At 57.4% G+C, this 13,809-nt stretch overlaps 1 protein-coding gene across 4 annotated transcripts in view; it reads right to left on the minus strand.

Annotated features, from left to right (window-relative positions):
- SDK1 (sidekick cell adhesion molecule 1) overlaps positions 1-13,809 on the minus strand; it is a 941,791-nt gene that overhangs the window by 34,647 nt on the left and 893,335 nt on the right. For all 4 annotated transcript variants that reach the window (XM_037813737.1, XM_037813739.1, XM_037813740.1 and 1 more), the window contains 2 exons: positions 9,638-9,775; positions 406-567 (listed from right to left, as the gene is read on the minus strand). In XM_037813737.1, coding sequence (XP_037669665.1) covers positions 406-567; positions 9,638-9,775 — 300 coding nt within the window. The remainder of the gene's footprint in view (positions 1-405; positions 568-9,637; positions 9,776-13,809) is intronic.

Consider the following 13,809-nt stretch of genomic DNA (forward strand, 5'->3'; position numbering starts at 1 on the left):
CTGCCCTGGTCAGCATTTAAACAAAGGCCAAGACTGCCAGCCAAGTGGGGTTTCATGGCCCTTGTTAATGGTGTGCAAAGACTTGAAAACATTTGTACTTACTTCGAAACTTGAATGCGCTTATTTTCTCTTATTTCTTCTTTCCAGAAAATGAATCAAAACTTTATACACTTCACACATAAGTATTTGCTTGCTTTTTTTTAATATGCCCACCTGTGGAAGTTCATTCTAATGCATGCTTTTGAAAACATCCATACTGCTCAAATATCCCTGAGTTCATGCTAGATCGGAGTCAGCCAGTATTGCGTCACTGCGAGTATAGACACATCCCCAGCTCCACGGAGTGCGAGGTGAGGGGTGTAAGCTGCGGCAGAGCTGAGCTGCCTGGCTTGGGGAGCTGCTTACCCTCGGCTGGCCCGGCTGTGACGTTGGCTTGCAGCTCGGGCCCGTAGGCAATGGTCCGCGCCTGGACACGGAAGAAGTAGGTGGCTCCTTTCGTGAGATCCCGCACCTTCAACCAGCGCTGCCAGTTGCCTTTGATGTCCACTGTCACCACCTTGCTCACCCCTAGAACCATCCGGAAAGCAAAGGGAAGAATTCAGACACGAAACCAAGCACTGTCTTTTCTGTGGAGATAACAAGGAAAAGGGGCCCACAGTTTGCTAAGAACATATTTCTCACCATTAGAAGGTGTTTAAACAGTGATAATAGCCAATTTTCAGCACAGATAAGTGTAATTAGAGTTTAAGCTTGATAAGTTGGTACTGACAAAGAAAATCAACAAACCTTACAACACATCTGGGAGGTGGCCCAGGATCTCGCTAAGTACATGGGAGGGGGAGAGGAGGGGGAAGAAGAAAGCACAGCCAATCAGCACAGCTGGGAGGGACACGCCCCCACCATATCATAGGTCCGAAAGCCAATCAGCACTGTTGGGATGGTCACACCCTCATCTGTTCCAGGTCGGACAGCCAATCAGCACAGCTGGGAGGGACACGCCCCCACCATATCATAGGTCCGAAAGCCAATCAGCACTGTTGGGATGGTCACACCCTCATCTGTTCCAGGTCGGACAGCCAATCAGCACAGCTGGGAGGGACACGCCCCCACCATATCATAGGTCCGAAAGCCAATCAGCACCGTTGGGATGGTCACACCCCCATCTGTTCTAGGTCAGACAGCCAATCAGCACAGCTGGGAGGGACACGCCCCCACCTTGTCTTCATTTGGCCTCCCTGGACAATAGTCTACAAAGTCAATATTCTGTTTAGGTTTGCTAAAGCTGCTGGAATGCAAAATACCAGAAAGGGATCAGATTTTATAAAGGGGATTTACTAGGTTACAAATTTACAGTTTTAAGGTCATAAAAATATCCAAACCAAGGCATCAACAAGAGGATTCCTTCAACGAAGAAAGGCCGATGGCATCTGGAACACCTCTGTCAACTGGGGGGTCACGTGACTGGTGTCTGCTGGTCCTTTGATCCCGGGTTGCGTTGCTTTCGGCTTCTGATTCCAGTGGCTTTCTCTTTCAGCATCTGCGGTTCTCACTTAGCTTCTCCAGGGCAAACTCTGGGCTTCATCTCTTAGCTTAGCATCTCCAAACGTCCTTCTGTCTGCATCTCCAAGCTTCTGGGGATCCTCTCGTAGCTTCTCTGGGGCAAACCCTGAATTTCATCTCTTAAGTTTCTTTCCTGGTTCTGGTTTCAATGGCTGTTTCCAAAATGTCTCTGGGCATTTTCTAAGTGTCTGTCTGAGCTCTCTTAAAAATGTCTCTGCCTTTTATTCTCTCTTAGAAGAAGCCTATAAACTAATTAAGATCCACCTTGCATGGGTGAGGGTCACACAATTCCATGGAAATAACTAATCAAAAGGTCCCACCCTCAATTGGGTGGGTCACATCTCCATGGAAACAACCCAATCAAAACATCCCACCCACAATAGGTTCTGCCCCTATGTTAAAGAACATGTCTTTTTTGGGGTACAAAGCAGATTCAAACCAGCACAGTCTCCTACCCACCTGATCGTACTCATACGAAGTCCTGTGCCTCCTACATAGGTAACAGTGAGTCTCCTGACTTAGCTATACAGGAGCGCCTAACATCGAGGAGATCCAGGAAGACACTTGTTTTAGAAAATGCACCTCCCTGGAAAACTGCTTTGGCGGGGCCGGGAGTGAGCGCAAGGCTGCTCTGCCTGGGATTGCCCCACAGGGCCCAGATGAAGTGTGGCTTCTCCTATGAGGTGTCTCCAAGCTGCTTGGATTGGCCAACCAGTAGCCTTCAGGCCTCAAGCAACTCGTAAGAACTTCATCTGTGGACCTTGAAGCAAGGATGAAGGACACCTTGTCACCACAAGTGTTGATGGCCTGATTCAGGGAATGAGGACAACGCCGAGCCATACAAGGCTGCCCTCCCCGGTAACTAGTGTTCACAGCTACCAACGTGAATGAGTGACTAACGCAAAAATGCTGCTGGTTGTGGTATAAGTAGACAATGGGGATTTAAACTTTAGGAGCGGGGTAGGATAAATACTGAAAATTACACAAATTAAGCATTTTCCAGAAGAAAAAATGGAGGCTTTTGATTAAATAAGTTTGATGAGGCATTTTTAAAAAAAAAAAATTACAAATTTTCTTTGTTGTAGGCCTTCTCAGAGCTTTCAATGTACTAATATCTCTTGGAGGAGGACAAAAGAATGCAGCATTTCCAAAACTTATCAGTCAACAGAACTTGTTTTCCAGGGAATATCATTCAGAAGAGCTGCAACTGGTGGACTGAACCTCTCATCACTGGACCAGCTGGTCACTGCTGCCATCCTGCACCGCAGAGAGAGGGCTCCAGGGGACAGCTCCGTGGACAGCCGAGTGGACAGCCCCATGGACAGCCCCGTGGACAGCTCTGTGGGACAGCTCTGTGGACAGCTAGCCCGCAGCACAGAAGAATGGAGCAGTGCTAGTCCCTCCTTCCACACTGTAGTAGTCTTAATTTAAGAAAAACTGAACAAAGTACTTCCTACTGCAAAACGCATCCATCTTTTAAAGAGCAAAGCCAAGTTCTTTAATCCTAAAGGCCTGCAAAAGACCTTTGAACTGGGCCACTGTTTTCATATTATGCCTCTTATAAAACATTTATTCCACTACATTATTCTCTTCCAAGTTATTTCAGAGCTATTTTGGCTGCTTTTGAGTGACCCTCCAAACTCGGGTTTTTCTGTAGAGACTGGGCTATTTCTGCCCAGAGAGTCTGACCCTATCTTTTCATTGCTCGAGAAAGGGACTTCAAAGCTGACAATTTACACACACAACTACAGCCATTCGCGATCGAACTGGATCCTGTCGGATACAGAGTTATTCAGGAGAGCAATCCCTTTTTGTTAAAATTCCTTCCTTTTCCCCAGAGCAAAAAACAACCTGTGTACAGACTTGGTGAATTTTAACCCAGTAGGAGGTGCAGTTAGCCTGGCCTCCCCCATCTCAAATGTGTCAGAATTTTATTTATGAAGTCCATTTTTAAAACCATGCCCTGCACTCCAAGCCCCAGGGTGCAATCACATAAAAGAACTACTGTTCCAACATTTTAAAAAGACATAGAAATAGCTCTGCCATAAAATGAGGTTCCCAAGAACATGGCTGGGGTGCCCCGGGGGGGACGGGGGGCTCAGTGTTCCGGGTGACTCTGCTTGGGGGGCTTGGTGCTCGGGTGACTCTGTGCTCGGAGGGGGGCTCGGTGCCCAGGGGGCTCAGTGCTCCAGGTGACTCGCTGCTCCCCGCACTAGGCAGGGGCCTGGTCAGAGGCCTGGGGTGGGACCTGCTCCCACACAGAGGGCTGATGAGGCCTGTTCTAGAGATGAAGGCCCTCGGGGGTCAGAGACTCTGGGAAACCACTCTGCTGTCTGTGTCACTTGGCCTGTGTGCTGGCTTGGAGCTCTGCACCCCAGAAAAACATGTTCTTAAACCTAATCCATTCCTGTGGGTGTGAACCCTTGGAAACAGGACCCTTTGATGAGGTGACTCTGGTTAGGGTGTGGCCAGCTGATTTAGGGTGGGGTCTTGATCCGATCACCGATGGCCTCACTGGGAAGGCTGTCACAGGGAGTGACAGCCACAGGGAGCCGCCAGGGACTCAAAGTCAACAGAACTGAGAAGGCAGGAGAGGCCGCCGTGTGCATAGCCCCGTGATGGCAGAGCCAAGGACCAAGGGTGGCAGGCAGCCAGTCCTAGAAGGCCACAGTCTTGGGGAAGAAAGCATCGCCTTGATGATATCTTGATTTTTAACTTCTAGCCTCAAAACCATGAGCCAGCAAACTCCTGTCATTTAAGCCAATCCATCGCATGGTATCTGCTCTGACAGCCAAGGAAGGAAAATAGCCTATGCTGGGAAATCCACATGTCTGCCCGGGCACGGCCTGTGCTGGGGGAGGAGGCCACTGACCCCCGGCCTGGGGTGCCCACCGTTGATTGCCAACAGGTACGATCACCGCTTTACAACCTTCTCATCTCTACCACATTTCAAAAGCGCTTGTCTCCAATATATGCTGCAGTGAGGTAGCAATTCACACACACACACACATTTCATATCTCTCGCAATCTCCAAAGAGAACCAGCATTACCACTGAAAGTTAATATAATTCTAGCCCCAAATATAGATGCCTGATGTTTCCATTCCATTTGCAACCATATCTTGGGAAATGTGCAGATTCTATGAGGCATTTTAAAATACGGAAATTTGTTTGGAGACTGGGTTAGCGCTTTCAGAGTTCCTGTTGGAAATCCCTGGATCCGACACTGAGGGGCGTGAGGCAGTGGTTCAAAAGCATATCTGTGCCCTGGGGGAGCCGCTGGCCTCCCCAGCCCCCAGCCAGCTTACTCAGCTGCCCTGAGTGGGGGAGGCACACAATAAAGACAGTGACAGTGACTTGGGGAGACAAGAGCTGGTGGACGCTGGGGAGAGGCTCGTCCAGATGTGGAGATTTTGGATGCCAAGGGCCGGAGAGCCACCCAGGCATGCTGGGCAATTTGACCTCACTGAGATCCAGGAGATGGTTTTGGGTTTTTCCCATCAGTGCCCTCTGTCCGGTTGCTCTTTCCCTTGACCAGAGCTCCATGCTGAGGCCTTCAGGTCATCTTCAGTCTCATGTTCAATTTTTTGGTCGTGTATTGAACTTCAGGTTTGCCTCCTCTGTCCCCTAACCCTGGTAGGTTAAAATGCTAAAATGTGCCACATGCAGAGAGGCCACGAGGGCAAGCCGCTGCTGCTCCACATTTTTGCCAGGAGCTGATTTTCTCTGAAACAAGCATATCAGGGAGCAGGGAGAGAGTGTGCAAAGAATCAGGGATTTGGGATTGGTCCTTGGTCTGTTTCGGACTCCCTGTGCAATGCTGGGCAAGGCACCTGTCTCTGTAGGCCTCAGTTTCCCCATATGCATTGAGGCTAACAGGGAACGGAGAATGAGAATAACCAAAGTGAGTTATTCCATCTCACGGGACTGTTGTGAGAAATGAGATGGGTTGGGAAGCAGGCAAAGGGCAAGGAGTGCTGCCTCCATCGCTGTATTGATTAAAAACACACGAAATAACAGAGCCCTGTGGTCGACGTAGAATCCTCACCTGCTGCAGCTCCTGTGTATCAAACCACTCCACATTGGTGGCTCCCGCCCCCGCCCTTCAGCTCAGACGGCAATCCGGCCGGGCAGTTGCTTTGGCCTGGGCTGTGCTCAGCCCACCTTGGCTGGGCTCCCTCGGGTGTCTGTGGTCAGCGGACCAAGGGGGAGACGGGGCCACGTGCCATCCAGCAGGCCAGCTCAGGCTTGTCCCGTGGTGGCAGGGCCCCAAGAGCAGCAAGAGCCCAAGCCAGCTGTCAGCGCACATCTGTGAGCTTCCTGACTGCTACGGCCAGGACGAGTCACATGGCTCAGTCCGGAGCACTGTGGGAGGCACCTCCAGAGAACCCAGCGGGGTCTCCTGCACGCCGCCCACCATGCCCACCGGGAGGGAAGTCTTCATGTCCCTGGATGGCATCTCCTCGCCACAGACTCACTTTGCTATTGGAATTCTCTGTCCTCAACTGGGTGACATTCTTCTTTCGGCGTGGCTGCAGTGTGTCTAGCGAGACGGGAGCGGGGCTGGTGTCTGGCTGAGCTGGGTGTCCTGGTGTGTGCCACCAGTCCAGGCATTAGGGGTGAGCAGGGCCGCCTCTGGAAGGGCAGAGAGTCCATCAGGGAGGCCCTGGGGGACAGGGCTGTGGGCTCTACTCTAGGGAAGAGGCTGTTGGCCGGCTGTGGGAGCAGCCAGGGGGAGGTCCGAGGCCTGCAGCTGCCTCACGCCTGCCTGGAGCAGGGACAGGGCTGTGGGGTGGGACACGGCCTGAAGCTGGGGCTCCCAAGGAGGAACCCAGCGGGGGACCTTTGGCCCAGTGAGCGCCTGGTGCTGGGCAGCAGCCTGGCCCTGCCCTTGGGCCTTGGCTGGTGGCTTCCTGTCCCAGCACCACCGGGCCGTCCAAGCCCTGGGCGAGCTGCTTGGCGGATGAGAAGGAATCAAAGATGTGGGGTGCTCCTGAGCCTCCACCATGGTCAGCATTTGGGGGTCTGGATGGTTTGCTCTTTTTGGCCACTCAGGGAGGCCTGATGAAGCTGATGCTGGGGTCTGGATGCTCTCCCAGTCCATGGGAACTGGACAGTCACAAAGCAAAGGAGCCCTTTCTCCTCCACCTCTAACTGCAGAGCACAATGCACTCCTTACAAGTCCAGGGCTCTGCAGGCAGAAAGCAGCCTTCCCAACAGATGGAAGAGACGATGCCTGTGAACGGTGGCCTTATTATTGTGAAAAGAGGTGAGAACGGCTGTGACTGAAATGACTTCCTGTTGTCACTCACTTGGCAGCATGACAAGCTCCACGGCATCTGCCCGGACTGTGAACTGCTTTCATAAATCCTCCTCACCCTCTGTCCGGGGACGCGCACCTTCACACTGACTTTGGATGCACAGCTGCTCAGACGTGTTTTGGCGTGCGGCAGCGAACAGCCTGGCTCTGGGATCAGACCGCAGGGCCGCGGGCCCCAGCTCCCTGTTTTCTAATGTGGGCCTTGGGAACATGTCTTAAGGGTTCTGAGCTCGATTTCTTTGTCTGTAAAAGGAGAATAAGCGCAGCGCCTACCCTGGCGGGCTGTCATGAGGACTCAGAGGTGGCACAGGCACCATGTTTGGAGGGCACGGGGGAGTCACCGGGGAGTGGAGCACGGTGGCCTAGAGTGAATGCCCAACGCGGCCGATGCAGCTGAGGAAATGAAAGTGTAACCACAACACGGACCCCACGGTGCACCCACGTGTGGAGGGTCGCCTCTCCGGGAGACGGAGCAGGGAGTTCTGGGTACAACCTGGTGGCCTCTCTAAGGGAGGGCGAGGGCAGAGAAAGGAACGGCTCAGTCGCATCCAGGCCCCATGGTGGCATTTCTGGGTCACGACTGAAGGCAAGGCCCTGCCTGGAGAGCAAGCACATTTTCACAAGAGGACGCGCGGAGGCCCGGAGCTCCAGGCTGCGAGGTTTCCAGGGAGATCCCACAAACCCATCCACGTGGAAGTGCTGGCCAGCAGAATAAGTCCCTTATTTGATGAGGTGTGCGAAACCCAAGCTGTCTTCAACTAGGAAGGAGCCAAAGGTCAACCAGAGCCATGAGCTTTGCAGTCACTTCTCACTGGAACAGACTCTTGTTGGTGAGCACCTCCAACAGGTTCAGGGAACCCACGCGTGTGTCAGGGGAGGGGAGGAATATTGGCGATCAAAATGGAAGGTCTCCCGAATTCTCTACCTCCCCACCCTGCTGAATTAGCAAGAACACGGGCAGGTGTCGTTGTGGGCCTCCGTGGCTGGGACCTCGCCCACCACTGCCACGTCCAGCTGCTAGTCCCCGCACGGCGGCTGGTTCTGTAACTGACACGACAAAGCCCGAGCCGTGCCCACCACCCTCGTTCCTGTCCCCCTTTGCCATTTCTAAAACTGCGTCCAACCAATCACCTCCACTGTCATTTACCAACATTCTCTGATTATCAGACACAATTTTTCTCCCTCTCATTTTAACATCTCTGATTCTGGGATGAGCTCAGAATTGATGATACAGAAGTATTGGGCCCGAGATTATTGGAAGCATTTTTTCTTTCTCAGCATTTCATAAAATAATGTTGCATCTCATGGTCGGTGGCATCTTGGATTTGATGAAATAAAATCTAGCGCTTCAATTTTTTTCTTTAAACCAACTCCCTGTTTTACTTGAATGTACTTATTTTAAAAGCCAACTTTGATCGTTGCTTTAAATGTAAATACCAGTATTATTTGATGTGCTGGTTATCTTTCCCCTCCTAAGCTATAATTTTGAGAGTCTGCTGGTGCATGTTGCCCATGGGAAGCCTACCCTTGACAAAAGGGCAGGGATCACGGGGCTTGTGTCACTTCTTTCGGCCTCTGTGCCTGGTGCTCAGTGGCGTGGGAAAGACCTGCCCACTGGACACTCATTGAACACACCGATGAGCCGGTAGAGAGGAGAGGAATTAAAGTGACTCCAGAGAGAAGACGCAACAGAGCTGCCCACTGGCCATGATCAGCCTCCACGTGGAGGACACGGCACGTGGCGTCTCTCCAGCCCCCGTCCCTGGTCTTCACTGGACCCAGGGGCCTGCCTGGGGCTCCTCTGGCTGCCCGCCATCCCCTCCTCCAAGCTCCCTGCCGGGACGGGCAGCAGCCCCCACCCAGTCCCTTGCTCCCGAGCTTCCACACTTGTCCCCTCCTACAACCCATCTCCCCCAGCGGTCAGAGGGTCCTTATCTTGTGCAAATCAAAGCCTCTCACTCGGATTTCACAATTTCACGCTAGAGTAGAATCCAAGGGGTGCAGGAGGGATCTTGTCCTTTTCTCACTTATTAAGTGCCAGCCCCAGAACAGCCCCAGCCCCTGCCCAGCCCAGGGCCTCTGCACCTCCCGTGCCCTCAGGTTTTTGTTAGGCTTGGTTCTGTCCTTCTGAAATCTGGGTGTCCTCGCCACCCCAACACTCTTCTATGACCCTAAGCTCTTCTCTCTGCAGCATTTATCGCCATCTTCTTTCTTTCTTTGATTGTTTGTTTGTTGTCTCTGTCCCCACTGGAATACAAACTCTGGATTCAGGAAAGCAAGGATCATGATAAACAAACCAGATCCTTGCCTTCCTGGATCCACAGATTCCAGCATCCAGACGGTACTCGGCACACAGCAGGTGCTTAATAAATGTCTGCTGAGTAAATGAACGAATCAAAGGCAGCCACAGAGAATGATCCAAGAAAGCTATCAGGCCCGTCCTGGGAGGCAGACGCTGTCCATCCACCAACATCCCCGCGTGGCCGCAGCAGGGGGGCTCGTGTCCCCATCAGCCCCGACCCTCACGGGAGAACAGGGGAGTCTGGGGCGTGACAGCGAGCAGAGCCTGGGCGGCTCGACACAGTCTGCAGGGAAAACACTCCAGCTCTGGTCCAGCTCCGCCCGTCACCTCCTTAGCTTCGGGCTCCCGTCTGAAGATGAAGCCGGATGAAACGGGCACGGGGGCACCGGTGCAGACAGTGGGGTGCCGTGTGTGCCCGAGGCCCGCCCTCCCGAGGGGTCGCTCCCCGTCTCTTACCTTGGACAGGTGCCAGGGGCTCGTACACCACCCGGTAGCCCTGCAGGACCCCGTTGGCTGCCACCGGCTCGCCCCACGAGATGTTCAGAGTGGTGGAGGTTATTTCCGAGAACGCCAGGAAGCTCGGGGCACCCGGGGCTGGGAGAACAGACGTAAAGTGACTTTTATTCAAGCTCCTCTTATAGATCCTTTACAGCATGTCTATGCCTTGCATAGAATAAAAAATGCTATCAAATGTCATTTCCAACTCTGTAAAAGATTCATCAATCACCTCAGAACTTCCTATGATCAGCCAGAAACACAGATCCTCCAGAGATGAGCAAAGAAAATGACAGTGCTTAAACACAAAAGAGCTCGAAAGAAGAAACGGCAAAGGTATAAAAATGAATAATAGATGCAAACACAAAATGAAATGCAGAGAGCTTCATTTGCTGTTGACGCTGGAGGGTTCCAGAGGATTCCAGAGACTTCTATCCCTGCTCTTCTGGGGCAGATGGAGCTCTGGGGAGGATGAGCAGCCTCGCCCTCCTCCCCTCCCCTCTCCTCTCCTGAGGGGCCTGGTGGTCTCCAAGGACACACCCCCCTGCCCTGCGTCTGAAATCCCCCAGAGCTCGGGCACCTCAGAGCCCACCTGGTCTGGAGAGAGGGGGGATGCTGGTGAGCCCTCCTGCACATGAAGAAGTCACTGGCAGGGCGCAGCACAAAGTCTGCCCTTGCCCGGCTCAGCGTGTGTGGGCGCACATGCCCGCTGCCACCACCCCCTGCTCAGCTCCTGTGGGTGTGCGTGCATGCCCGCTGTCCCCACCCCCTGCCCGGCTCACTGTGGGTGGGTGTGCATGCCCGCTGTCCCTGCCCCCTGCCCCTGCACGGCTCAGTGTGGGTGTGCGTGCATGCCCGCTGTCCCTGCCCCCTGCCCCTGTCCCCTGCCCGGCTCACTGTGGGTGGGTATGCATGCCCGCTGTCCCTGCCCCCTGCCCCTGCCCGGCTCAGTGTGGGTGTGCGTGCATGCCCGCTGTCCCTGCCCCCTGCCCCTGTCCCCTGCCCGGCTCACTGTGGGTGGGTGTGCATGCCTGCTGTCCCTGCCCCCTGCCCCTGCTCAGCTCCTGTGGGTGGGTGTGCATGCCCGCTGTCCCTGCCCCCTGCCCCTGTCCCCTGCCCGGCTCACTGTGGGTGGGTGTGCATGCCCGCTGTCCCTGCCCCCTGCCCCTGCCCGGCTCAGTGTGGGTGTGCGTGCATGCCCGCTGTCCCTGCCCCCTGCCCCTGCCCCTGCCCGGCTCACTGTGGGTGGGTGTGCATGCCCGCTGTCCCTGCCCGGCTCAGTGTGGGTGTGTGTGCATGCCCACTGTCCCTGCCCCCTGCCCCTGTCCCCTGCCCGGCTCACTGTGGGTGGGTGTGCATGCCTGCTGTCCCTGCCCCCTGCCCCCGCACAGCTCCTGTGGGTGGGTGTGCATGCCCGCTGTCCCTGCCCCCTGCCCCTGTCCCCTGCCCGGCTCACTGTGGGTGGGTGTGCATGCCCGCTGTCCCTGCCCCCTGCCCGGCTCACTGTGGGTGGGTGTGCATGCCTGCTGTCCCTGCCCCCTGCCCGGCTCACTGTGGGTGTACGTGCATGCCCGCTGTCCCCGCCCCCTGCCCCTGCCCCTGCCCGGCTCACTGTGGGTGTACGTGCATGCCCGCTGTCCCCGCCCCCTGCCCGGCTCACTGTGGGTGGGTGTGCATGCCCGCTGTCCCTGCCCCCTGCCCCTGCCCCTGCCCGGCTCACTGTGGGTGGGTGTGCATGCCCGCTGTCCCTGCCCCCTGCCCCTGCCCGGCTCAGTGTGGGTGTGTGTGCATGCCCACTGTCCCTGCCCCCTGCCCCTGTCCCCTGCCCGGCTCACTGTGGGTGGGTGTGCATGCCTGCTGTCCCTGCCCCCTGCCCCCGCTCCGCTCCTGTGGGTGGGTGTGCATGCCCGCTGTCCCTGCCCCCTGCCCCTGTCCCCTGCCCGGCTCACTGTGGGTGGGTGTGCATGCCCGCTGTCCCTGCCCCCTGCCCGGCTCACTGTGGGTGGGTGTGCATGCCCGCTGTCCCTGCCCCCTGCCCGGCTCACTGTGGGTGGGTGTGCATGCCCGCTGTCCCTGCCCCCTGCCCGGCTCACTGTGGGTGTGTGTGCATGCCCACTGTCCCTGCCCCCTGCCCCTGTCCCCTGCCCGGCTCACTGTGGGTGGGTGTGCATGCCCGCTGTCCCTGCCCCCTGCCCCTGCCCGGCTCAGTGTGGGTGTGCGTGCATGCCCGCTGTCCCTGCCCCCTGCCCCTGCCCCCTGCCCGGCTCACTGTGGGTGGGTGTGCATGCCCGCTGTCCCTGCCCCCTGCCCGGCTCACTGTGGGTGGGTGTGCATGCCTGCTGTCCCTGCCCCCTGCCCCCGCTCAGCTCCTGTGGGTGTGCGTGCATGCCCGCTGTCCCCGCCCCCTGCCCGGCTCACTGTGGGTGGGTGTGCATGCCCGCTGTCCCCGTCCCCTGCCCCCGTCCCCTTCCCCTCAGTGTGGGTGGGCGTGCACATCCACTGCCCCAGCCAGCCTGCTGAGGACCTGGTCACCTCCACTCTATGCCTTCCGGTGCCCATAAGTGCCAGTTGCTCAGCGCCTACTGCCCCCCATCTGCTCTCCCTCCAGCCCTTGGTGACCTTTGGCCCCGTGACCCGCCAGGCTCCCAGGCACCTCTGCCCCAGGTCTGCCACGTCCAGCTCAGATTCTGAATCTGCCCCCCCAGGCTGCTGGGTGGTACTGGCAGGAGCCGTCTGCTGTCAGGCTTGGTCGTGTCCTGGGAGGTGGGACACTGAGGAGTGACCTTGGTGGGGTGCCAGCTGCCTGAACCCCCAGGATGTCAGGGAGCCCTGAGTGGGATGGGCTCCTGAGCCCCACTTTCCCAGCCTTAGAGCTCCTGGGACTGACCCCAGCTGCCTTAACTTGGGGGAGCTGGGGCAGCTTCCTGATGTTCTCTGGGCCACCCAGAACCACCAGAACCACCCAGAACCACCCAAACCACGATGCTCTGCTGTGCCTGGCCTGGTGTGATGGTGGGGCCAGGCCTGTGGAGGCTGTGATGGGTGGGGAGACAACTGCCAGCTGCTCCTGGGGGGCCTGACAGTGCGGTCTGGCCTCCATGCACCAGAAGCTCCCCCCGGGGTCTGCACAGGCCAGAGCTGGCCACCCCATGCAGAGGCCCCCGAGGCCCTGGAGCGAGCCCTGCTCCAGGAGAAGGCCCGGCTGCAGCTGCAAAGCCCCCTTCCCTCTGCTGCTCCTAGCGGGCCCTGGGGGAAAACGTGCATGGCTCAAAGGAGTCTACTGGGCGCCCACCATGTACCAGGCCAGGCCAGACCCTCGGGAAACCAGATGCGTCAGACAAAGCCCTGTCCGCCCTGTGCTCCCTGCAGGCCCAGCACTCCCTGCCCTGTGCCCCCTGCCCTGTGCCCCCTGCCCTGTACCCCCTGCCCACCCTGTGCCCCCTGCCCTGTGCCCCCTGCCCTGTGCCCCTGCCCTGTGCTCCTGCCCTGTGCCCCTGGCCTGTGCCCCCTGCCCTGTGCTCCCTGCCCTGTGCCCCTGCCCTGTGCTCCCTGCCCACCCTGTGCCCCCTGCCCTGTGCCCCTGCCCTGTGCCCCTGCCCTGTGCTCCCTGCCCTGTGCTCCTGCCCTGTGCTCCCTGCCCACCCTGTGCCCCCTGCCCTGTGCCCCTGCCCTGTGCTCCCTGCCCTGTGCCCCTGCCCTGTGCTCCCTGCCCTGTGCTCCTGCCCTGTGCTCCCTGCCCACCCTGTGCCCCCTGCCCTGTGCCCCTGCCCTGTGCCCCCTGCCCTGTGCTCCTGCCCTGTGCCCCCTGCCCTGTGCCCCCTGCCCTGTGCCCCTGCCCTGTGCTCCCTGCCCTGTGCTCCTGCCCTGTGCTCCCTGCCCACCCTGTGCCCCCTGCCCTGTGCTCCTGCCCTGTGCCCCCTGCCCTGTGCCCCTGCCCTGTGCCCCCTGCCCTGTGCTCCCTGCCCTGTGCTCCTGCCCTGTGCCCCCTGCCCTGTGCTCCTGCCCTGTGCTCCCTGCCCACCCTGTGCCCCCTGCCCTGTGCCCCTGCCCTGTGCCCCCTGCCCTGTGCTCCTGCCCTGTGCCCCCTGCCCTGTGCCCCCTGCCCTGTGCCCCTGCCCTGTGCTCCCTGCCCT

This window comes from Choloepus didactylus, chromosome 21, assembly GCF_015220235.1.
Source record: "Choloepus didactylus isolate mChoDid1 chromosome 21, mChoDid1.pri, whole genome shotgun sequence".
Classification (NCBI taxonomy): domain Eukaryota; kingdom Metazoa; phylum Chordata; class Mammalia; order Pilosa; family Megalonychidae; genus Choloepus; species Choloepus didactylus.